A 25061-nucleotide genomic window follows, 5' to 3' on the forward strand; every position below is an offset into this window, starting at 1 on the left:
TTGAAGGAAGGCATGAGGACACTAGGAACAACTTATCAACTGTCTGTCAGAAACAGCAACTTGATGACAGAACACCGTCTGAAACTGAATGCTGAGAAATCAGAGATCCTGCTTTTTGGAGGTGCTCACCTAATCCAGGACGATACCTGGTGGCCTCGGACACTAGGGACGGTCCCGGAACCAAAACGAGTCATAAAAAACCTGGGCATCCTTATTGACAATGGACTAACCATGCAGGACCAAATCCAAGCGTTGTGCAGAAAAAGCTTTGCCACGCTAAAGCTTTTAAGAAGACTTTTTTCATGGATCCCCTTGAATTAAAGAAAGACCATTACTCAGGCTCTAATCTCCAGTAAGCTTGATTATGGGAATGGGCTCTATGTGGGCATGCCAAACTACCTCTTCTCCCGACTGCAAGTGATTCAGAACATAGCTGCCAAGCTTGTTTGCAATAAAAGCAAGTATAGCTCGGCATCAGAATGCCTGAAGGAACTCTATTGGCTGCCTGTGCGCCAAAGAGCCAAGTTCAAACTCATGTGTTATGCACAGACTTGGCGCTCGAATTCTACAGGACAAATTTGAATTTTACACTCACACACGACAACTGAGGTCTTGCAATCACACTCTGGCAAAAATCAAATGTATCAAGAAAACGAGAGTAGGAGGCCGCTCTCTCTCTCTAATCTGGCAGGCGTTCACTGGAATAAACTCCCCCTAGACCTTTGCCTCACGGACAAATACATGGCATTCAGAATGAAGCTGAAAACAACATGATTCCCTAGGCTGCAATTGATGACACTTGCAGCATTTGCCTTACTCCCCTATTCTTAGATAACCAGGTTGTTAATCACTTTAATTCCAGGATATAGCTTTCCAGCGCCGTGATATCCCTCGGTATGACTGTTGCACTCAACAAATATAAATAGCGTAGATCTTGGTCTTAAAATAAAGTAAAACCAATACGTATTTTTATAAAATTTGTGTGGATCTCCTTTTTGAGTCGTGTGTCCATTTTTGGTCAATGTTGTCTAAAAAGGTCTTACACTCCACTGTGTAAGGCCTAAGGCTTCTCTTTCACACCACACTACACTACCAGTAATAGAGCACTTTGGGTTTTACATTGAGCCCTGTACACTTTTGTGGAACCCCTGGACTCTGTGCATGGTAAAACCACCTACTGGCATATCCGATACAGAGCCAGCTTTCAACAATTATGTAAGAATTAATCATTGTTTATGAATAAGTAAGTTTTAGACCTGCTTTTCGTTTTAGATTCCAATGCAGCAAAGGTAGAATTTTATTGTGTCTGCTGTAACTGCTGTTCTCGGTTTACTCCTTCTCAGGCTAATATACAACAATATTTCGTACCTTTCTATATTCTCAGGCCAATATACAACAATATTTGGTACCTTGCTATAGTCTAGACTATTTATATTGATTTTGTAATAATGACTATTTTTTTCTGGATATCAGAGTCTCAATAGACTGGAGATAATCCTCCCATAGATAGATGGAAAGGAGGAAAAGTGATGGAGGAACCCATGCTGTTCCCGAGGCCGGACGCATATCCAGACTTTCTACCTTAGTAGATTATTAACTCAAGTTCATAATAGCTCGAACCTGGCATCATACTACATATGAAGAGTGATATATGGATCCGATATGCCTGAGATACAATAATAATGTGATAAAAGAGAGCTAAGGAGAGCACCTAAGTTAATGCGAGCGGGTGACATGAACAAGACCGATCGCTGCTGCACCACCACTTGCGACTGTGGTTTTAACTGTAACTTGCACGAAGACTTGCCAAGTACAGGCAGATAACTAAATGGTTACTTACCAGTAGGAGTAGCTTTGCAGCTGGAAGAGTTTTCTGAATTCACATGCTGTGCATTGAGGGGAGGTGGGTGGGTCGCATGTGAATCCAGAAAACTCTTCAAGCTGCAAAACTACTCCTACTGGCAAGTCATCATTTAGTTTTGCAGCATTCATCCTTTTCTGCATTCACATGCTTTGCATTAGATTATGTAGCGGTTTTTCCCTCCTTGGGGTGGCTGTGGTAAGATTACGAAGACTACGCAAACAGGTGTTGAAGTACCTTTTGTCTCACTTGAGCTTCCTTAGTCATCTGTATATCCATGCAGTTTTGTTTGGTGAATGTGTTTTGGGATGCAGCACATATGGGGTCTATTGGCACATTGGCAGTTTCATTTTCCTTTTTTATTTGTTGAAGTGATTCATCTACCTCACTTCCAAACAGGGTGTCTCCTGTGAAGTGTCTGTTAATTTTTGAGGTTTGGACCTCTTGCTTGAAGCCCGATATTCAGAGCCAGGCGTGCCTTCTCAATGTTGTGCCTGTGTCAGCTGCATTTAGGGATGATTTCAGGCACGAGTCAGTGATGTTCTTTCCCTCCTGTATGATGAATTTTGCCCTCTTTCTATCCTCCTCTGGGAGCTTGTTCATCAGTTCTTCGATGCCATCCCATTGTTGGTGACCATATCTGTTGAGGACAGCATTGGAGTTTGCAATGCGCCATTGTGTTGCTGCTTCTTTCTCCCTACCATGTCCATTCTCTTGCTTTCTCTCTCTGGAGGTGGACCAGTGGAAGAGTGAGCATTGCTCCGTCTTGCCGTGGTGACAATGATGGAGTCGGTCACTGTGCTTCCCTGAATGTATTTAGGGTCTTTTGTTGAGGGTTTATATTTTTTCTCCACCCTTGGGGTTACCCCTTTTGCTGAGGCAGGCTCCTTGAAAGCCTCCTTACCTGGCTAAGGATATTTGGTAGCACTGGGAGGTATTGTGTTCCCTTGGTGGATGGACCGAAGCTATCAGCTTCTCTCTTGATGAGGCTATTGTAGAAGGCTATGTCGTCTGGTGGAGAAGCCATCGAGGGATAGCTACATAACTCTTCTTCTGGGCTTTGTGTGTCTAGGTTTTTCCATTCTTCCTCGAAAATCCCCAAGGCATCTTCCTCTTCTGGAGCGTCGAGCTCCTCTTCGACATTCTCTTTGCGCAGTTCGGGGGTTGCCTTAGATTCAAAGATGTCTTCCTCTTCTTCGGCGTTGCCGGTGGGTTTTGCAGGAATTTGAAATTCCTTCAGCGGCTTGTCAAACTCCTTTTTTCGTTGAAGGAGTGCCGCCATTTCTGCTAGGCGCCTCTTCTTTTTCTCCACCTTGAGGGCCCTTTCGGCGTCTGAGGCCGGGGAGATCCTCTTCTTGGGTGTGGTGGTTTCAGGCTCAGAGGGTGTGGTCTTTCCCTCCGTGGTCTCTCATTCGGTGCTTGCCTTTGTCGATTTCGATGCTCCTCTCTTGTCTTCATCTCTGGGATGGGATCTGTGGGGTTCTTTTGGTCACGGCTGACCATCGGTCGTCGTTTTTTCTACGCTTGGGCTGCCTTTTGAGGCTTCTTTCCGTGGCGCTTGGTTTCCGACAGTTACGCGTTTTCTTACCCTGTCCATCTTCTTCTTTGTGTCCTTTCTCGCGTTGTTCATGGTATACCTTTCCTAGGCGTCCCCATCGAGTATCTCAACGCCTGATACCCCGTGTGTCGATTCTGCGGGTACTCCCTGGTCGCCCTCGTCACTTGAGAGGCCTAAGTCCCTCAGCGAAGGTTGTTTGTGTCTTTGGAGTAAGGCTGCGTAATGGCCCTCCCTTTGCTTTTGGCGTAACTTGAGTGTCTTCAACACTAACACCGCGCAGGCCTCGCAGTCTTTACCCTTGTGATCCCTCAGCAGGCAGAGGTTACAAACGTTGTGTGGCTTGAACTGAGCAAACTTGTGGTGGCACTTTGGGGAGAATTTGAAAGGGGTATTTTCCATAGTCCCTTCCTCGCCCTCTGTTAATCCCATGTGCGTTGTTGTTTCGCCGGGGTTCCTCAACAGTAAAAGTATCCAGAGGTCTTTCTTCTTCTCGGGTGTCTTCGTGGGCCATGATCAATGGTATTTTCAAATTCTTTGATTCTTTTGGGGATTTCGTCAAAATCTTCGGACAGTCTCCCTTTGCTTCCAGACCCAAACAGTGGAAAAAAAGAATGTGAAAACGGCAACCACGCACAGGAACTTCCAGGGTGCCGTCTGATGGCTAACTAGGGATGGACCTAGCACCAAATGGTGGTCAATGACGCCCCAAGCAACGAGAAACAAAACAAAAAGGATTATTCCGGACCCAACCACTAGATGGCGGAATAATGCGCAGCATGTGAACCCAGAAAAAGTTTCATGCTGCAAAAAAACATCTCAAGCGCCAGCTAGTAGCTTATGCAGAGAGCTCATCAAATGTTTCAAGTATAGTTAGCAGCTCACAAAAGCACCCTAGGGCTCAGCCCATAGTGGCTGCCTATATATAGGTCTGGACAGCAAGGACAGTTGCACTCTTCACCAGTTTACTACAAGACCCAGGCAGCGCCACGCGGTGGATAATGTTCTTCATAAGAGAATTACACCTTAGTGTCATCCACTTACTATGTGACTAGACTGTAAAGACAGTGCCAACCTGAAGGGGAATTGAAGCTGAGGCATGCCCGACTCGTACAAAGTATCTTATGGACTGCTGCACCCTGCGAATACTGGTGAACATGTCCCAAAGGCAAGTATGGCTCTTGGAGCTGAAAGGCTGCGATCTGACTCCGTAAGGCTGTAGTCAGGCAGATACGGCACCACCGCCACCTGGCCACGTTTCACTTCTTCGTCTCTCGAATGCACTTGAAAAATGGCGGAATCAGCAACTTTCTAGACATCTAGCGATGACTGGAACTCTGGGTGACTGTTGCCATTGCCAACAGGGCTATAGTGATACACCATACAGCGCGCTTTGTACAGCATTGGTATCTGTGTGTATTGCACTCAACGCTGATTGGTAGTTGGGTTGAATGAAGGCTGCATGAGAATGGAGGGGTCTTGGCAGGGATGATCTGGACAGTGCGCCAAGTCAGTCAAAAGGAGGCAATGCTTAGTTCTAAATTTACACTCAGGAACCAGTAATGCTGAACCATGCATTTTGCATCCTAAATCTTCTGTGTTTAAATCATTTCATCGCCCTTCAAGATTTACTTTGCCCACAACCAAGTAGAGGACACCGGAGTTGATCGAAGTAAACACAAACACAGGTCAGTGCTCTGAGCTCCCTGAAACCTATCATTCAAAAGGTAATTCACTGTGGTTAGGCGTGTACCGAAATGCTTGTTCCTCCTTGTCCTATTACTATTAAAAGAGGGAGAGCAGTAATTTTTAAGAGAGTACATCTCTCATGTCCATAGGTTGAGTCCCTGTGGCAGGAAGCAGTCCAAACCACAATCTTAAGGTCTCTTTATTGAAATAGTTTTAGAAGGGACCAGGACCTACAACAGGACCATGAATCACAACAGACAAAGGTGGCATGACCATAATCAAAAAGAGGATCATGCAGGGATGACAAAAGAAGTGCCTGGGGAACTGGGGTTCAGCCTAGGCAAGAGTAGTAAAGGTTTGAGTTCCTCCACAGGATAACACTTAAGGGTAAAACTCTGAGCAGGTGAATCAGATTTGCGGCTCAACAATTCCATGGAAAATACTGCCCTAATGCAGCAAACTCCTAAAGGGGTCACCTTGAAAGGAGATATGTTCAGCCAGTCCACCACTTAAAATGACATATGAACAATTCTCGTTCTCAGATACCAAAGGAAATGCCCAGGATCAGCTACAAAGCCGTACCCTTAGGCTCTCCCTCTAGTGCTAGAGGTACTCCGGTAACTTTATAGGGGCAGACAGGAGGGATGGTTGCCAGGCTGTATGTGTGAGGCCCAGGCCACTTGTAACGGTGTCACTGACTACAGGTCATAACCGAATTCTAAGCTCTCCAACCAAAATTAACCCTAGAAACCACCTTCGAAGATGAGATCCCAGAGTGGGGTAGGGTGAGAACAGTACTGCGGTCTTCCGAGTGGTGTAATACAACCTCTGGAACCAAGCCACAATCCCAAAACTCTCAGAGAAGGAGAGTGTGAATAAGATGCACACCGGCTGGAGTGTGAAAGCATTTGAGAACAGCACATGGGATACTGGTCTGGATCTCATGTTTTCCACCCCATGTTCATTTAATTAAAGGCGTGAGGAGCCTAGGCGGCTTTCTAAAGATTAAAACTTCCCCTGGTTAAGTAGTTCGCTTCAACAGAGAGCAGTGACAATTCTTCAGTTCCCATAGTCACCAGCATACATTAACAACGACAGCCACTATACTGTCCAAGACAGCATTCAGTGATTTCAAAGTATTTTCCCTGATTTCCATAGAAAGGACTACAGAAATGAAAGTTGTATGGAGCCCCAATGGGGGAGTGTCAAACGAAGAGAGGAACGTTTATTCGGGGGGGGAGGGGAGCTAGTGTTTAGGGCAGTACATAGAGGAGCAACAATAGTAACTCTAGTCGGGTAAATATAAATTCTGTGGTCTAAAATACATGAATTATTATTGGACATTGCCATCATTTGTGAATACATTTGACAGATATACTTTCCATCCAGACATCTCCTTCGGAGTTGCTATATATCAATAATCTATTTGGTGAAACTGATTTCAAGTCAACCTCTAAATTCATCAATGCTTATTTTAAATCCCATTGTGATGTCCTTATAACCACAGTCACACTGTCCTTGAATATGTATCTCAATATTTGGACAGCCCAATGCGTATTTCCCGCCGGATCCGTCACGAGGTAGTCCACTTTTACTTCGACGTCGCCTAGTATTCGCATACTGGACATCCAATGACACTAGGTCGGCAGTCCATGTATTAATCGTCCTTCTTAATTATCTCTGTGGACTCCTCTCTATGTAGTCGGCACATTTCACCCAATCAATCTCCGGCCTCTTCAGGACTGTACAAGGGAGTATGAATCGCTGGAGTCGTCCCTGGATGTTGACAATCTTCCCTCAAGTTTGTAGGCTTTCTTATTGTCAATCATAATCTCTCTACACAAGTAAATAATAAACGCAAGCTAATTCACTTTGATCTAGTAAGTCATATTGGAAGTAAGACCGTGTAGGAGTGCTGGCAGTCTAGTGCCTCAGTGAAGGGAGAAAGCCATACCTTGTCCACTGGTCTCACCTTACACTCCAAAGAAGGATGCATTCCATGATCTTCAGGTACGTGTAGCAGGTTTCATTCTACAGTAGAGGGTAAAGTTTCAGGAAGCATATGGATTATGGTGAGCATGGTAAACCGCGTGCAGGTATGTTAAAAGAGTGACTCCGAGCATTGTGTGCAAGTCTGGAAGTATCAATCAGGCATATTGTGCCCCATTGTGGTGTCCTCACATGCAACAGTGACTAGGTTTGAAGACCTCACTTCAGCTGTGTGCCCAAATGTGGAGATCTCACCCAGAGAACTGTCTCCTTCTAAGGAGGCCTCATTTGGGGACCTTTATCCATCAGATGTGGCTATATTTGGAGTATTGTGACCCATTCTGAAGGCTACACCTAGAGTACTGTGCCCAACTATGAAGGGCACACTTGGTGTGTAATGTCCATTTGGGAGGTATCACAGACAGGATTTGTTCTGCTCCAAAGGCCACTGCTAGAGAATAATACACAGTTCTCAAGACGCCATCTGAAGCACTTTGTTCATGTCTAGCAACCTGACCATGAATTGAATGTGAAGTTTTGAGGGCCTATCCCTGTAACTGAGCTGCACCATGGATGAAACTAAACAGCACTGTGACACTGAAGACAGAACCATGTACTACTTGAGGATCATTTAGACATAAGCAGTTAATGTTTCCAAGGGGAGCAATAAAAACCTGCCATTAAATTACCAGTAGTATAAATTGTTATTTTCTAGCATTCGGTTTGGTTTTGTAAACTGGCACATCATTTTCAGATTAATACACAAGTGTATTAACCACTGCAGTGGACAAATAGTCCTCAGTACCATTTCAGAAGCAAAAGGATTAAAATATTTAATATGCTTCACTTTGGAATACTTTTTGTAGCAGATCCCTATTACCGAACATGCAGCTAACTCCATGACATACATAGAAATTATACTACTGCAGACCACCACATGCTTACTTAGATACAACTATACAATACATTTGTAAAGCACACAGATACCTAAGAAGGTGTCCCAGCGCGAGCAAAAGAATTTTCACTTAGTTCAAAGGCAGAAACTGGCTTAGGAGAAGGTTATCGCAGAGTCAAAAAGAAGTGTTTTAAGCTTTTTCCTGAAAACCATTTCAGATGGACAACTTCTCAAGGCCAGGGGTAAGGCCTTCCACAGCCTAGCTGCCAGGTAGGCAAAGGAACCACCTCCACTTCTGGATTTAGCAATATGAGGGGTTTGACACAGCTTAAAGTTGTCAGAACTAAGGGCTCGCACCCGGGAGTATAGTTGCAACCAGCAACTAAGATCGAGAGGTCCCCTAGAGTTGGAAATCTTGAAAGCAAAAGTGAGGGTCTTAAACTGGATCCTTCTATTGATCGGTAGCCAGTGATGCAAATGATTTGAGATAGAGCACCAGAGAGGGAGTCCAAGGATCAATCGGGCAGCAGCGTTTTGAATAATCTGAAGACGCTGAATGAGCCTACAACTATACTCCACTACACTCATAAGAATCCAGATGTATTATCAAATTCACCTCTGTCTACACTACCCACCAATACACCACAACCTACCTTCATATATGCCATAACCTTCTAGAAATCTTCCACTCCCTACACATTTACCAACTAACCATATTCTGGTCCTTTAAACTGAATAATGCAGTAAATTATTAGATTTAATTTGGCTAATTATTATATTTCTTTGTTTTGTGAAGGCCTTGAAACGACTGCCCAAGATGTTAGTGTCACAATGAAGAACACGCTCTGTGTGAGGGACCCTTGTATCACTGCTGCGTCAATCGAGTTTGTGATGCTTGACAGACTTTCTGTTGCAACACTTGACTTTGTGAACGCTTCCCATCAATGCTCTAGAAAAAAGGATCCAGAAACTATAGTATTGTCAATATTCTGATATCAGCATTAATCATGGAAGACACGTTATTTAATTGGTCACATTTCTTTGGCCGTATCTGGAGTAAGGTGTAAAAAGCACAGGTTTTCTTATTTTTATTCCCCGGATGGTGACTGACCAGGGGAGAAGAGGGTTTGAGGTAGACCGTACACCCAAGACACCTAATATAAAATATTTTCAACTAGCATAATAGGGTGGAAAAACTGTTCTCTAATTGAAGAATCCTCTTCAACAAGGAAATTCCTGACTGAATTATTTGGAAGTAAGATCAACGTTTTAACTAAAGTGGGTGAAGAGGTGGGGATGTAGAGGTACAGCTACTGTTGGAAGACTGAGATGAGAAAAATTCTATTAAAAACAAACAGTTTTAATATAATGATGTGTACATATAATCTGCAATATGGCGTTAATGTGTATAAAATTAAATTCTGGAAAACTGATAGCTAGAGAAAATAATTCATCTTCAGAAATACAAATTTAGAGCTGCTCTTCCAAGTAGTGTTATAATGTGGATAAATACAGTGTCCCCAAGGCAGTGCTCAGCTGAGCAGTACTAAAACACACAGAATGAGACACATTTTGTTCATTAATGTTTCAAACGTTGTACCCTTGAAATGTAGTACTGTGCCTATCTCTGTTATTTGCTTCTAACACACAGACATTGGCCCGATTGTTCGGGAAGAGGCGGCTGCAGAACAAAAGTGTAAGACGAGGAGCAGAGATAGGGCTAACTTGTTATCAGCAATGGGGTTGAGAAGGAGTTAGAGGGGATTTTAACGGCAAGTTAGGATAGAAGCTGATGAGTACCAACAGGCATTAAGGGGCAGTGTTATGCTGCAGCAAAAGGGTGACTAAGGAGGAGGGGCTGCTAAAGAAGCAAGGTTAAGAGGCTCATAGATGCACCTGCCCCAATGAGCCTGGCAAGGGCAGTCTCATTTTACATCATGATCCACTTCCCCCCACCATCAATGAGGCCCTACAATCACACATAATTACTAAAGGGATATCTGTGGGTTTCACAAGTGAATGGTACTACTATGAGGGGCGAGAGGAGAGAAAGAGTTATGTGGTTTAACGGGATGGAGTGAAGGCATCTTGGCACTGCCTACTTCACTCTTGGTTATTTTGTTGCAGACTTCCCTACTCACAACAGGGAGCAGATTAGGACCTACAAAGTCACACAGTAAAGGGCGATTGGGATACATGCACTTGGTTTAAGTCCAAGACTCTGTATGTGATCACATGGTCTCACCTCCCCCCAGCCACCAACGGGATCCTGAAGATTCTGCTTGTGGTAAGACAGCTGGCGAATGCAATTGTTCACTGCTACACTGCTCCTTCCTGGCGCCAGCTCTTCCTCGGTCATCTCCACCCATCCAAGAGAGCAGACAGTAAAGCACTAGGCATAAAGAAAACAAATTATAGCTCATGATGAAATCATCTTTATAAACTAAGAAGTGTTAATGTACACATTCTATAGACTGTGGCAAACTGCACTGGTACCTAGAGAGATCTCTCAAATAATGCTAGGACAAGTTACTTACCTTCGGCAATGCCTTATCTGGTAGAGACATGATCTAGCCGCAGGTTCCTTACCTTTGAATTTCCCAGGCATCAGACTGGATCTGGAAGATTTTTCTTCGAGCATACCCATGCGCACTGGTAGGTGGCGTTGGTCGACTCCATATGGCATTGAAGTAGTCGCTCGCGTCGGTAGTGACATTCGTGTTACCTATATAGATGCCACCCCGGTGGTTTTACGTCACTTACTTTTGATTATTTTCCACGCCAGATGCAGCGCCATGAAGTGAGCTGACAGAGGTGTGTACTGAAAGGAATATGCTACTTACCAGTATGCATCTGTTCTTGGCATGTAGAGCTGCAGAGTTGTACACTTAGCATAGATCGCCATCTGGTGTTGGGCCCGGATGTTTGCAGTTTGTTTTTCTTCTTGGACAGTCTTTGGAAGTCACGAGTTTGGTGACTCCTCCTTCGGTCCGTACTGCGCATGGGCTTCGGCTCCATCCTCAGATTGTTTTTCGCCAACAGGGAAATGATGGAGCGTAGTAATAACAGTGAGAAACCCATGTGTTGTATCTAAATAAGATGTACTGGAACGGATACAGGTAGCCGGGGAGGCGGGTGGGCGTGTACAACTCTGCAGCTCTACATGCCAAGAACAGATGCATACTGGTAAGTAGCATATTCCGTTCGAGGCATATGAGCTGCAGATTGTACACTTAGCATAGATTATATAGCAGTACCCAACCTTAGCGGCGACCACCGGTATCCGTTGCAGCTGTTTGAAAAAGTGTCTTTAGTACAGCCTGGCCCACCCTAGCTTGCTGCTTGGAATGCACATCTACACAGTAGTGTTTTGTGAAGGTGTGTGGTGTAGACCATGTGGCTGCATTGCAGATGTCATCTAAGGGTATATTCCCTAGAAAAGCCATAGAAGCCCCTAACTTTCTTGTAGAGTGGGCTTTAGGAGGGACAGATAATGTTCTCTTTGCCTTTTGATAGCAAATTTGTATGCATTTTACAATCCACCTAGCTATCCCTGATTTAGAAATGGGGTTGCCTTTATGTGGTGGAGAGAAGGAAACGAACAATTGTTTAGTCTTCCTGAAGGGTTGCGTTCTTTGTATGTAGTATAGCAACGCCCTTTTCACATCAAGTGTGTGTAAGGCCCTTTCTGCAACAGATTGGGGTTGCGAAAAGAAGACAGGTAATTCCACTGATTGATTGAGGTGGAAGGGGGAAATGACTTTGGGCAGAAACTTCGGATTTGTGCGAAGTATGTCCTTGCTGTGATGCATTTGTATGTAGGGTTCCTGTATGGTGAACGCTTGTATTTCACCAACCCTTCTAAGGGAAGTGATAGCTACAAGGAAAGCTGTTTTCCAGGTGAGAAACTGTAGCTCACATTTGTGCATTGGTTCGAAGGGCGGACCCATTAGTCGTGTAAGAACTAAATTTAGATTCCATACAGGGGAAGGTGGTGCCCTGGGAGGAATTACGCGTTTAAGGCCTTCCATGAAGGCTTTAATAGCGGGCACTCTGAAGAGTGATAAATGCTGTCTGTTTTGTAGATAAGCAGCGATCGCTGCTAGGTGTAGGCGTATGGATGAATATGCCAGGTTACACCTGTGAAGATGGAGCAGATAGCATATGATGTGCTGTATGGATGCATCTAGAGGGTTGATTGTATTGTTACGGCAGTAAATTACAAATCTTTTCCACTTTGCGGCATAGCATGCTCTAGTGGTAGGACGTCTGGCTTCCATGATGATGTTCATGCAATCAGGGGGAAGGTTAAGGTATCCGAATTCTAGGATTTCAGGAGCCAGATCGCCAGGTTGAGCTGAGCTGGGTCCGGGTGCCTGATTTCTCCATGGTTCTGGGTTAGGAGGCATGGGGATAGATGCAGTTTTTGATGTGGTACCACTGACAGTTGTAGTAGCGTGGTGTACCACGGCTGCCTGGCCCACGTCGGAGCTACCAGAATGAGTGTGAGTGAGTGCTGTTGTAGCTTCCTGACCACTAATGGAATTAGTGGGAGAGGTGGAAAGGCGTATGCAAATCTGCCTGACCAGTTCATCCATATCGCATTGCCCTTGGACAATGGGTGTGGGTATCTGGCGGCGAAGCTTGGGCATTTTTTGTTTTCGTGGGTGGCGAAGAGGTCTATCTGAGGATGCCCCCACTGTTGGAAGAAAGGGTGAAGAACTTGTGGATGCAGTTCCCATTCGTGTAGTTGTTGCGTTTGTCTGCTGAGCAGATCTGCCATGGTGTTTTGTACGCCTGGAACGTGCTGTGCCAGGAGAAAGATGTTTTGAGGAATTGCCCATCTCCATATGCTCTGGGCTAAGCGGGAGAGCTGGGGAGAGTGTGTCCCCCCCTGTTTTTGGATATAATACATTGCAGTCATATTGTCTGTGCGAATGAGGACTGCTTTGCCCGAAATCTGTTTTTGGAAAGATTTTAGGGCTCCAGATGGTTGATGTGGAGCGATTTTTGCTGTGGCGTCCATAGACCTTGCATGGTGAGGTGTAGAAGGTGCGCTCCCCAGCCGGAGAGCGATGCGTCCGCTGTTAGAGTCACCTGAGGAACCGGGTCCAGGAACGGCCGCCCTTTGGAAAGGTTTGTGGTGTTCCACCACTGCAGAGAGTGATGTGTGCGGCCGTCCACCAACACCAGATCCGTCAGCTGCCCCTGGGCCTGGTTCCACTGTTGTGCTAGGCACTCTTGAAGTGGACGCATGTGGAGTCTTGCATGGGGCACTATGAAGATGCAAGACGCCATCATTCCTATAAGCTTCATAAACACTCTTGCTGGAAGAGTGTTGAGGAAGGAATGTTTTGCGTAAGGCTTGAATGCTTGTGATTCTGGCTGAGTTTGGATAGGCAATACCTTTGGAGGTGTCTATAGTGGCCCCGAGATATTGCTTTGTGTGAGATGGTATGAGGTGGGACTTTTGGTAGTTCACCGTGAAGCCTAGCTGGTGGAGCAGTTGGATGGTGCTGTTTGTATGTTGCACACATTGGTCGTAGGACGCGGCTTTTATCAGCCAGTCGTCTAGGTAAGGGAAGACGTGAATATGTTGACGTCTGAGGTGTGCTGCTACTACTGCTAGGCATTTGGTAAACACCTGTGGTGCGGTGGTGACCCCGAAGGGGAGAACCGTGAATTGGTAATGTTGCCCGTCCACCACGAACCTGAGGTATTTCCTGTGAGAGGGGTGTATTGGAATGTGAAAGTATGCGTCTTTCAGATCCAAGGTTGTGAGGAAGTCTCCCTGGCAGAGGAGTGGGAGGACTTGCTGTAGGGTGACCATGTGAAAATGGTCTGAATGTATGTAGGCATTTAGAGGCCGGAGGTCGAGAATGGGTCTGAGGGTCCCGTCTTTCTTTGGTATTAAGAAATATAGGGAGTAGACCCCTAGATTTTGTTGATTGACGGGGACCTGCTCTATAGCGTGTTTTTGGAGGAGTGAGAGTACCTCTCGTTTGAGCAGTGTGGAATGTTCTTGAGACATTGGACGGTGCCTTGGTGGGATATTGGGTGGGGTAGATGTTAGTTCGAGACAGTACCCTGACCGAATGATTTGGGTCACCCATTTGTCCGATGTTATGGACTCCCATGTGTGTATAAAGTCTTGTAGTCTGCCCCCGACCGGAGTGGGATGGTCTGGGGGGAGCGGAGGGGAGTCATTGTGCGGGTGGGGTGGCAGAACGGGTGTTGTTGGTTTTGCCCCTGCCCTTATTGTTGTTGCCTCTGTAACCGCCCCTTTGATTGCCCTTTGAAAAGGTATTTTGAGGAGGGGACTTGTAGGAGGTAGAGGCGTTATCGGTGGAGGAGCCTCTGCCTGTGCCACGAAAGGACGAGCGTCGAAAGGAACGTTTAGAGGCTTGTGTTTGGAGTGCCCCCATAGACTTTGCTGTGTCTGTGTCCTTTTTCATCTTTTCCAACGCTTCGTCTACCTTTGGCCCAAAGAGAGTTTGCTGGTCAAAGGGGTGATTGAGTATGGACGCCTGGACTTCAGGCTTGAACCCTGAGATCCTGAGCCAGGCATGGCGACGAAGCAGGACACTAGTATTTATGGCTCTAGAAGCAGTGTCGGCTGCATCGAGGGCACACTTAATGGAGGTGTTTGTAATTAGTTTACCCTCCTGTATTAGGTCATGAGCCTTGCGCTTGTGTTTTTCTGGAAGGTGCTGCATAAGAGCCTCTAGTTCGTCATAGTGTGCTCTGTCATATCGCGCAAGCAGTGCTTGTGTGTTTGCAATGCGCCACATGTTTGCAGCTTGGGAGGCGGTGCGTTTACCAGACGCGTCCAGAAGTTTAGATTCCTTGTCTGGCGGTGGGGCTTCTCCTGCGGATTGGGAGTTAGCCCGCTTTCTAGCTGTGGAGACAACTAGGGAATCTAGGGGAGCAGGGCCCTTAATGTATGCGGGGTCTGTGGGTGCCGCTTTGTACTTCTTCTCTATTCTAGGGTTCAGTACTCTGGCCCTGACAGGGTCTTTGAACACCTCTGTAGCGTGCTTGGTGACACCCTTAAGCATGGGTAAAATAGAAGTGGATTTGTCTTGTATGTCAAATGTATCCAGTAGGAAGTCTTCTTCCACTGGTTCACTGTGCATGTCCACCCCATGGTAGTGTGCTGCTCTCTGCACTAAATGATGAAACCCTAAGGAGTCCTCTGGAGGAGACGGCCTGGATGGGTATAGGTCGTCCTGAGGTATATCTGGTATATCAGGGTTATTGTAATCCTCCCATGGGTCTGGGGTCCCTGGTGGAGTGGGATCCATTGGGGCGTCCGCCGGGTAATTGTCCGGGTCCCCGTCATCCGGATCTGGGGATGGGGCCGGATCGTAGTGAGGTGGAGGTGGCGGAGACCTGGAAGGGGGAGGGGGTGGAGGTGGTGGAGGAGGTAGGGGAGGCGGTAGTGGGAAGGGCACTCTGAGGGGTGAAGTAGCAGAGTCCTTCCTTTTGGGTGGTGGAGGAGGAGCCGGAGTATCAAGGCGTCTTTTCTTGATAATTAAAGTCAATAGTCCAGTCTTTGGATCTTTGGACAGAGTCTTTTGTAGAGGGTCTGGTGTAAACAGAGCCAGTGGCGTCGAATCGTCCGTCGGCACCGGTGATTTCGGAGCCGAGGTTCTTCGATGGTTTGTGTGCGCCATGCTTTTTTGGGGCCTCCTGTTTTTTCGGCGAAGGAGTTTTCGGCGTCTGAGCGTCGGTGCCGACAGATTTATGTTTGTGTTTGGTCGGCACCGAGAGTCCAGGCTTCGGCACCGGTGGCTTCGGAGTCGAGCTGGATATTGCTTTCTTCGGTGCCGGATGCTGTTTTTCGGCACCGGGCGTCGGCTGGCTCGATCCCGAGCTGCCGTGAGACTTTGGATGCTTCGACACCGAGCCCGAAGGTGGGGTGATCGAAGCTTTGGTCTTGGTTTTGCCCAGGCCGGCAGGCGAGGGAGTAACCTGAGTCTCTTTGGTTTTGGGCGCGGGGGTGGGAGGGGGCACAGTACTCACGGCCCGCTGCGCCGGTGTGATGTCCTCCACGTCGGAGTCGTCGGCTTCGGAAGCGCTGACGACGTCTTCTTCCTGCTCGGTGTGTGTTTGCCCCGAAGCTTCGGCGCCGTCTCCGAAGATGTCCGGTGGAGCTGCAGACGATGAGTGCGCCATGGTGCGTCGAGCTTTTCGATCCCGGATGGTTTCCTTCGATCGAAAAGACTTACAGGCGGGGCAGTCTCTGGCCTCGTGTTCTGGAGAGAGGCAAAGATTACACACCTGATGGAGGTCGGTGTGGGGAAATTTAGACCCACATTTTGGGCACTTTTTGAACGGAGTCCTTTCCATCGGCCGGGACCGGAGTCGAGGAGGGCCCGAAGGCCGGTGCCGATGTACGGGATGGAGAAAAGTGCCGCTTCGAGAGATGAAGATGATGATGAAGAAACTCGAAGATACGAGGATTTTCCGTCGAGGCTGGAACCGTAGAAGTTCGAAGCCGGAGCACGAAGTATCACATCCGAGCCCGATGGCGGAAAAAAAACAATCTGAGGATGGAGCCGAAGCCCATGCGCAGTACGGACCGAAGGAGGAGTCACCAAACTCGTGACTTCCAAAGACTGTCCAAGAAGAAAAACAAACTGCAAACATCCGGGCCCAACACCAGATGGCGATCTATGCTAAGTGTACAATCTGCAGCTCATATGCCTCGAACAGCTAGTGCCCTGAAACGGGAACAGCCCTGACCCTATAAACGTGACTGCAATGTGAGGAGGATGGGTGGGTGGGCTGGTAAGGAATCTGTGGCTAGATCATGTCTTTACCAGAGAAGGCGTTACCAAAGGTAAGTGACTTGTCCATCTGTTGGAGACATCTAGCTGCAGATCCTAACCTTTGACTAGATACCTAGGTGATACCATGCCCACAGGAAGGACTGCGGACAAGTTAGACCAGGAAGTCCTGCTGGACAGAGCGGCCATAAAGGCCGTTCCTGTGGACCTGACTGTACAGGCAGCAATTCTTGATAAACGTGTGCAGGGAAGCCCACATTGCTGCCTGACAAACGTCGAGGACTGGAATTCCACGTTGCAGCGTCGTGGTAGCAGCCTTAGCTCTGGTGGAGTGTGCCCATAGCCTTAAGGAGGCTGCTTTTTGGCCAGAGCGTAGCAAATGTTGATGCAGAGACCTACCCATCACAAGACAGTCTTCTTCTGGACCGCACAGCCTTACTTCGTTCCAACGTACCCTACAATGAGTTGGTCATCCACCTAGAACTCTTTAGTGCAGTCAAGGTAGAACAACAATGCTCTTTTTGGATCTAGATGGAGTCGGTCCTCTTCCTTGGAATGGTGCGGAGGAGCATAGAGAGTGGGCAAGGTGGCAGATTACCCCACATGGAATGGTGTTATCAGTGCTTTAAATGGGCCGGTACTCACCGGTACCGGCAGTTTTTAATTTTCGCCCCTTGAGTACCGGATCTTCTCGTAGGACAAGGAGAGTATCGGCACTCATGCGGGCCTTGCCTAGACACAGGAGGGGCTCCTCATTTTCTCTTCCAGCAGCGTGGGGCATCAGGGGGTTTTGATTACCCTTTGATCCTGCACAGTAGGAGTTGAGACACCACCATAAAACGAATGGACGAGGGTTTGGGGCGCATTGTTCAGGGCAGTACAGCTTTTTAGCATGCCATTGTTTTAAATGACTGTAAATGTTAATTCATCAGCAATTTAAATTAGGCATTTTTACTTGAATGTGAATCCCTGCCCTTGCCGCCAATTTTACGATTACTCTCAAACAAAAAAAAAACTTTAAAGGAAACACAATTTTGGGGGGGTTTGGTGCATTTAAACCGCTTGAATCGTATGGGAAACCATGTTTAACCAAAAAGTGAAAGGCAACTCCATGGAATGCTTTAGACTTTCAGAAAATTCTAGATTATAGCTGGTAATATGCTTTTGCATGCTGGGACTTGTAGTTCTCCTTTCTCATTATAAGTAAGGGTTTCTAAAAGTTCCAGCATGCAAAGCTTTGATGACAAAATTGTTTATTATTAGGACCATAACCAAAGGACAGATACTTCCGATTTTTTTTACTTTGCACTTGGATTTCTTGCATATAAAGTTTGGAAAGGTCGAAAAACTAGCCTGACCTTGGCTCTGCCCCTAGTCCCACCAGACACACCACCCCAAAGTCCACCGCTCCTTTTGGTGAGTACATGCATTCATTTTTTTTACATTTAAAGTACTGCGTGTTCTCACTTTTGGGAGGAAAGAGGCCCTTATGGGAAGCACCAATTTATCCAGTCTCCTGTGTCTAGGGCAAACAGGACCGGAGGTTGAGTGAGCATCTTGATTTTTTTCTGTCAGAGGAAGTAGTTGAGGGCTTGTAGGTCTCGGATAGGACGAAGGCCTTTGTCCTTTTTTGGAATTAGAAAGTAGCGGGAATAACAACCACAGCCAATGTCTGGAGGCAGAAGCCGCTCTATGGCTCCCTTGGTCAAGAGTCATGCTCTCCTCCTGAAGCAAAATGAGTTGATCCTCTGACAGCAGATCGAAAGATGGAGGCAGGGGAGGGAGTAGCCCCTTCGGACTATTTGGAGGACCCACCAGTCTGAGGTAATGCTCTGCCACTGGTGGAGGTGATGGCTGATCCTGCCACAAACTGGCTGCCCATGATCTGGAAGGGCCAGACTAGGAAGGCTTGGAGGCCGAGGCTGCAGAGGGAGTGGTGGTATGACCGGACCGCTGGATGCCTGACCCACATGGTCAGAACGAGCTCCGCAGAGGTTGCTGAACTTGCGCGCTCTAGTGCCTGTGATATGGCTGGAGCAGCTGTAAGCCCCTTCTGTAGCCACGAAAAGCAGGCAGGGGACATGTGACCACTGAGAGGCCCAAGGACTTGGCTGCAGCCTGCGAGTCCTTAAAGCGCTCTAGCGCCATGTCTGCCTTGTCTATAAAGAGATGGTGCCAACAAAGGGCATGTCCATAAGAGAGGCCTGAAGATCCCATGAAGTCCTCAACCACGCATGGTGTCGAACAGCCACTTTCTATCATATTGTTCTGCCCAGAGAGTTGGTCGTGTCGAGACCACAATGAATGGCAAAGTTTGCTGCATCTCTCCTGTCTGATACTGCTAGGGAGAGAATGGACCGGGCATCCTGCGGTACCTGTGGCAGCACTTGCGCAACTATTTCCCACAGGAAGTGGGAATCACGGGCCAAAATGCATGCAGTGTTCACTGACCGCAATGCAAGGCTGGCTGAAGAAAAACGTTTCTTACCACAACAGTCCAGCCTCTAATATTTCCTGTCCCTAGAAAGTAGAAGCTTGGATCACCAAGCTCTCGGGGGTAGGGTGGTTAGTGAGGACATTTGGGTCACCCAGTGCAGGGAGATAGCGGCAGGCAATTGTCCTTTTCACAGAAGCCCCTGTGCTGGGCTTGGACAGCTCCGTCAAAGCTTTCAAAGCCATGGCCCAGCAGTCGGAGCACGACTTCAAATTATGGTTGCACTCCAGACACCAGAGACAAACAAGGTGAGGGTCCGTCACCCACATGGCAAGGGAACAGGTGCCGCATGGTTTGATTGCAGACTTCTTGATCATAGGAAAACCTACACACCAAAAGAAAACCTACACACCCAAGAAAGTCGACAAAACGTCAAAAAAATAAAAAGCTTGCCAAAAAGTGACAAGGCAGCTCTTTTTTTCAGTTTTATATAGCACTAACTCGAGCCGAAGGTATCAGAGTGCTTTACATAAGCACCAGTGGCATTACAGATAGACACATTCATATTAAGGTACGGGTAGATTAAGTGATTTGTCCTGAATCAGAGGATGTGGAGACTCCCGCAGGGACATGAACCTGGTTCCTCAGCTTCAAAGTCAGCCGCACTAGCTGTGCATATGCATAATTAGCTGATAGGTACATATTTAGGGGTGCTGAGGCACATACATATTCAGACACACACTTGGAGGAATTGAGGCAAACATGCACAGCTGAGACCTGAGTATATAGAAATACACATACTGGTGAGACATGTACATGTACTTAGCTGAGACATAGATGTAGACATACAAACTCAGACTAAATAAGATATGCACGCACATTTAGACATGGTACCATATACATTGACCCAAAGCGGAGGCATACATAAATATATACATTGACATGCTTCACAGATCTTTACTGGCTGGCGTGGGAAAAAAAGAACTGATGGAAGCACACCGGGGTACCGCCTATATAGGTGGCGCGGACGTCACGCATAGAGTCGACCAACGTCACCTACCAGCACGCAGGTTTATGCTCGATGAAAAATCTACCAAATCCAGTCTGAGGCATGGGAAATTCAACGGTACGAAATCTGCAGCTAGAGGTCTCTTATCAAATTCTAAAAATGTAAGTGATTATGGGCATGCCAGTGCACAGAATGAAAAATACTAAGGGAAGCGCAATCATGTAGAATCCGAGTGAAATATAATGGCATTGTGTCCAACACCATGACACCAGAGATAGGCATAAGAGAATGAAGATTAATCCATGATTTTCACTACAGGCATTTAGCTACAAGAAAGCAGTACAGTCACTCCATGGTACTCCTTGCAGTAATAAGAGCAGGGGTGGGTGAGCGTGTGGGTTCAGTCTGTCAGTAGTAGTGAACCTGCAAAGGAAGCAGCCTGAACTCTCAAATGTTAGTAAGAAGAGTTGTCCCACAAGCTGTTAGACATACTGAGGACAGATTCCAATGGGAAGAATCCTAGTGCTGCGAGATTCTCATACAAATGCATGTGATTCACAAAATACGGCCAGGGTCCTGCTACAAGTCATTCTACTTGATGCTTAAAATGGATTTTGCCTAAAAAGTACTCTCTCGTTCCTATTTATGAGTGATGGTAAAATATCTTTTTAGCTCTGTCAAGTGAATAGTGAATAATCTAATTTTTTAGCATGTTCAAGAGTTGGTAAAACAATGTTAATTTCTCTAACTGATGAGGCTTCGAACCTTTGATGAACATTTATTAACGCCTTATCTGGAAGAAACTATCTTGCCACAGATTTCTTACCTTAGAATTAGCCCCAGGTGTCCAACCGGATCTGGAAGATTTCCAAGCAGTACCTCTGAGTGCCAGTAGGGGGCGTTGTCAGCACCCGAAGGGACATGCGAGGTACCTATATAGTCGCCACCTTGGCACGCTGACGTCAGTTACTTTCGTGACTTTCCACGCCAGGAGTGCAGAGCCACTGTAAGCAGCGACCACTGGTGTGATAAACTTCGTACCTTAAGAGGGTAATCATTATACCGTGATTGGTTCGCAGAGCAGGAAGGATATGTGGGTCAGTAAGGAATCTGTGTCAAGATAGCGTCTTTACCGGATAACGCATTACTGAATGTAAGTAACTTGGTCATCTGATAGAGACTTCTAGCTGCAGACTTCTTACCTTAGAATAGATACCCAAGCAAAACATTTCCGGAGGTGGGGCTGCAAAGCCAATTAGACCAGAAGGTGCCTGTCACGATGAACCGGTCTGTCCAGACAGTAGTGTTTGGTGAAAGTGTAAAGTGAAGCCCATATTGCTACCCAACAGATATCCAGGACTGGGACAATGTGCGCTAATGCAGTGATCACAGCCTTGGCTCAGGTGGAGTGAGCCCGCAAGTCCTCGGGGGGGGGGGAGGGTGTACTTCTTGGGTAATCCTTTTCTGCTCTGCCTTCTTTTTCTTTGCACCCACATAACCCACGAAGAGTTGATCTCTACCCGGAATTCTTTTGTGCAGTTATGGTGGAATGGCAGCGCTCTTGTTGGATCCAGATGGTGGAGTCTCTCCTCCTCTTTGGAGGGGTGGGGCAGAGCAAAGAAGGAAGACAGGGTGATATTCTGGACTACATGGAAAGGAGTCACAACCTTCAGAAGGAAGGAGGCAAGCATCCGGAGAACCATCTTGTCAGGATAGAAGGTGGCACAGGAAGGGTGCGCAGAGAGCACTTTGAGTTCGCTGACCCTCCAGGCCGATGTTATGGCCACTAAAAAAAGGCAGTTTTTAGTCAAGAGCCAAAGAGGGCAAATGTGAGAGACTTGAATGGTCAACACATGAGGAAGGTGAGGACCAGGTTGAGGTCCCACTGGTGCATGATGAAGGGCGTAGGTGGGAACATATTTTTCAGGCCTCTAAGGAACCTAGCCAGAACAGGTGACTTAGAGGGAAGGTTGGTCCTGAAACCACACGAATGCAGAGATGGCAGAAAGGTAACCCTTAACTGCGCCCAGAGCACATCCCTTCTGGGCTAAGGATAATGTGAACAAGAGAGCTTTTGATAAAGGTGCAGAGAGGGGATCATATATTAAGGGACACACACCATGAAACAATCTTTTCCCAACTGCAGCTGTGTACCAACTTGGTAGAGGGACGCCTGGCTGCCAGAATAACATTACAGACCTCGGAAGGAAGGTCGAAAGCTGTCAACTGTCGCTGCTTAATCTCCATGCAGGGAGATGAAGGGTGTGCATGTTTGGGTGCAGAACTGTTGAAGCGACAGAAGATCCTCTCGAAGAGGCAGCCTGAATGAGGGACCTATGGTCGAGCTCAACAGCTCGAGATATCCTACTCTGTGCCCCATCTGGAGTCGCAAGATGGATTTTGGCCCGGTCGTTCCGGATCTTCTTGAGAACTCTGGGCAGGAGTGGTATTGGTGAAAAGGCATAAAGGAGCTACACTTGAGACAAAAAGAACCTCCAAGCAAGAGTCGCCTTGAAAACTCCAGCAAGCAAAACTGCTGACATTGCGCGTTCTCTGAAGTGGCAAACGGATCTAGCCAAGGATCTCCCCGTTGCCCAAAGAGACCCTGCACCACCTCCAGATGGAGACGCCATTTGTGAACCGCTAGGCATCTGCGTCCGAGTACATGCACTCTAGCGTTCAGAGAGCCTGTCCGGTGTTGAACACCAATGAAATGCCCTGACATTCCAGCCGTGTCGAGAGAAGCAGAGCCTCCTGACAAAGGGTCCACGTCCCACCCACCCAACCTGTTCGCTGCTAAACTACATGGCGCTGGTGTTGTCCGTGAACAACTACACCAGTATTCCCTTGAATGAAGGAAGAATGGCTTTCAGAGCCAAGCAAATGGTAGGGAGCGCTAACAGGCTGTTGTGGAGCTCAGACAGGAGTGATGCATCTGTCACTACAGTAGACTCCGGTTGGGGCAGGTAGAGGGGCAAGCCACTGACCCAATCGCAGTATCCCTCCTCTTTCAAACCCGCTGTGATATCCGATTTTCATTTATAGACTTCTCTATGAAATCATGGACCCTGTGCCCTTGTTTTTAGGTCTCGCTGAGCCAGCGCATGCGCAGCTCGGAGAGACATTTAGTAAGTGGGTTTTCAAAGTGCTACCCACAAGTTTTGGTGGCTTGAAGCTTGGGTGCACACACGCGTGCAGCCTCCATCTGCATTTTTCATCTCTTTCTCCGCATCGCTCCCCATTACTTTCTCTTTCGCGGCCGTGTCACTTTCGCGCTTGCGCGGCCATTGCTTGTTTTTTTTTTGTAATCAGAATTACAGGATGTTGAACAGACACCCTAATTAGAACCTGGTTCCCCCAAGTACAAAAGGCAGCTCTGGCCATTAGGTCACTTCTTGTCCCGAGCACTTACCCCCAAGCCGTGGCCGACCAACACTCCAGCACTGGGTGAGTAATAAGTTTACTGAGCTGGCGTGTGTCGCCGTTAGTGCGTGTCTCAACCAGTTCCTGCATTTGTCACAGAAGAGTCTGTCCCCCCGCACTGACCCCTCCCCCCGCCGCCACCACCACTCGACTGCCCCCTCGTTACGTTACTTCTCACTCCACTGTGTTCTCGCCTCCTCCACTTTCAGCTTGCTCCACTGGCTTCCATACACAGACACCGCCCCAACTGTAAAGACACCAGACTGCACTGTCCCCCCCCCACACACACACACTGTAAAGCCCTCAGACTGCACCATGCCACCTCCCGCAACAATGCCCCTTTCTTACAAGACAGTCATACCGGCACACGTATGCTGGATTGCACACTACCAGCAGCAAAGCTCTGACATCACCGCAGAGCTGGGAAGTGTGTGGAATGCTGCGTGTAGTCACTCCTGCAGCAGTCCCATCCGTGAGAGCATTGAAGCGAGGCCACAACCTCAGACTATCCGAAGCAGCACCTGCTCCAGCATGCATTACCTGTCAGACTACCTGTACCAAAGTTGCCAGACGGATTTCATACTCGAGGAGTCAGCAGGACAAGTCCTTTTGCAGCTGGTTTCTGGAAAAACCATTAAGGCCTCCTGAGCCTTGAAGTGTGCACTCTTGTAATACGAGAATGTACTTTCAGAGCACACTTGCGCGCCTGCATGATCCAGTCAGACAGATAATAGTAAAATACCAGCAAATCCAACAACACATACCTCATTGGTCAAAGCAAATCAGTGCGCGCCTAGTCCGGCGAGCATTCGCTGCCTTAAACACTTGATCCCGTTACCTCGACAATGAATATTGGAAGCACTCTTTCATATGTTGGCGGCATGTGCTTCTGTTCCAGATTCAATTTCCTTCATTTTTGTACATTGTCGTTTTAACACAAACCGTACAAAAAATACAACTAGTAGTCATGGGAGTCGAACAATAGATTTAAAAACTTGCATTTGTGCAGATGTTTAAAGAGCATGGTTCATCGTGAAGCATTGATTGATGTATTGTAAATGATCTTTGGTGTGTAAAATATGTAATTCAAGGACAGAATAAAGAGCGATATTAAAGTAAAGCTTTGAGTGCTGGACTCTTATAAAGGAGAGAAGCCGGGAACAGTTCAACTGAAGCCAAAAACATTATTTTCCTATGAACCAGTTTGGTGAATGGCCAAATAAAGTAATTCTGCCTTCTTTGAGCTAGGTTTCTTCCATATATCATTGGCAATGGACAATCCTGTTCACAAGCATCTTTTATCCTGGAGTGTCACAGCTTGTTTAAATGCCCCATGGGAGCAGTATATACTTCAAACCCATGCACATGATTTTAGAATAATCAAAGTTGCAGTCGGGCTATTGGAATGTGTGCC

At 47.1% G+C, this 25061-nt stretch overlaps 1 protein-coding gene across 1 annotated transcript in view; it reads right to left on the minus strand.

Moving 5' to 3' along the window:
- Positions 1–25061, minus strand: part of APBB1 (amyloid beta precursor protein binding family B member 1) — a 424653-nt gene that overhangs the window by 125947 nt on the left and 273645 nt on the right. Inside the window, exon 8 of the mRNA XM_085623528.1 lies at positions 10235–10381. Coding sequence (XP_085479654.1) covers positions 10235–10381 — 147 coding nt within the window. The remainder of the gene's footprint in view (positions 1–10234; positions 10382–25061) is intronic.

The sequence above is a fragment of the Triturus cristatus genome, chromosome 8 (genome assembly GCF_964204655.1).
Source record: "Triturus cristatus chromosome 8, aTriCri1.1, whole genome shotgun sequence".
Lineage (NCBI taxonomy): Eukaryota > Metazoa > Chordata > Amphibia > Caudata > Salamandridae > Triturus > Triturus cristatus.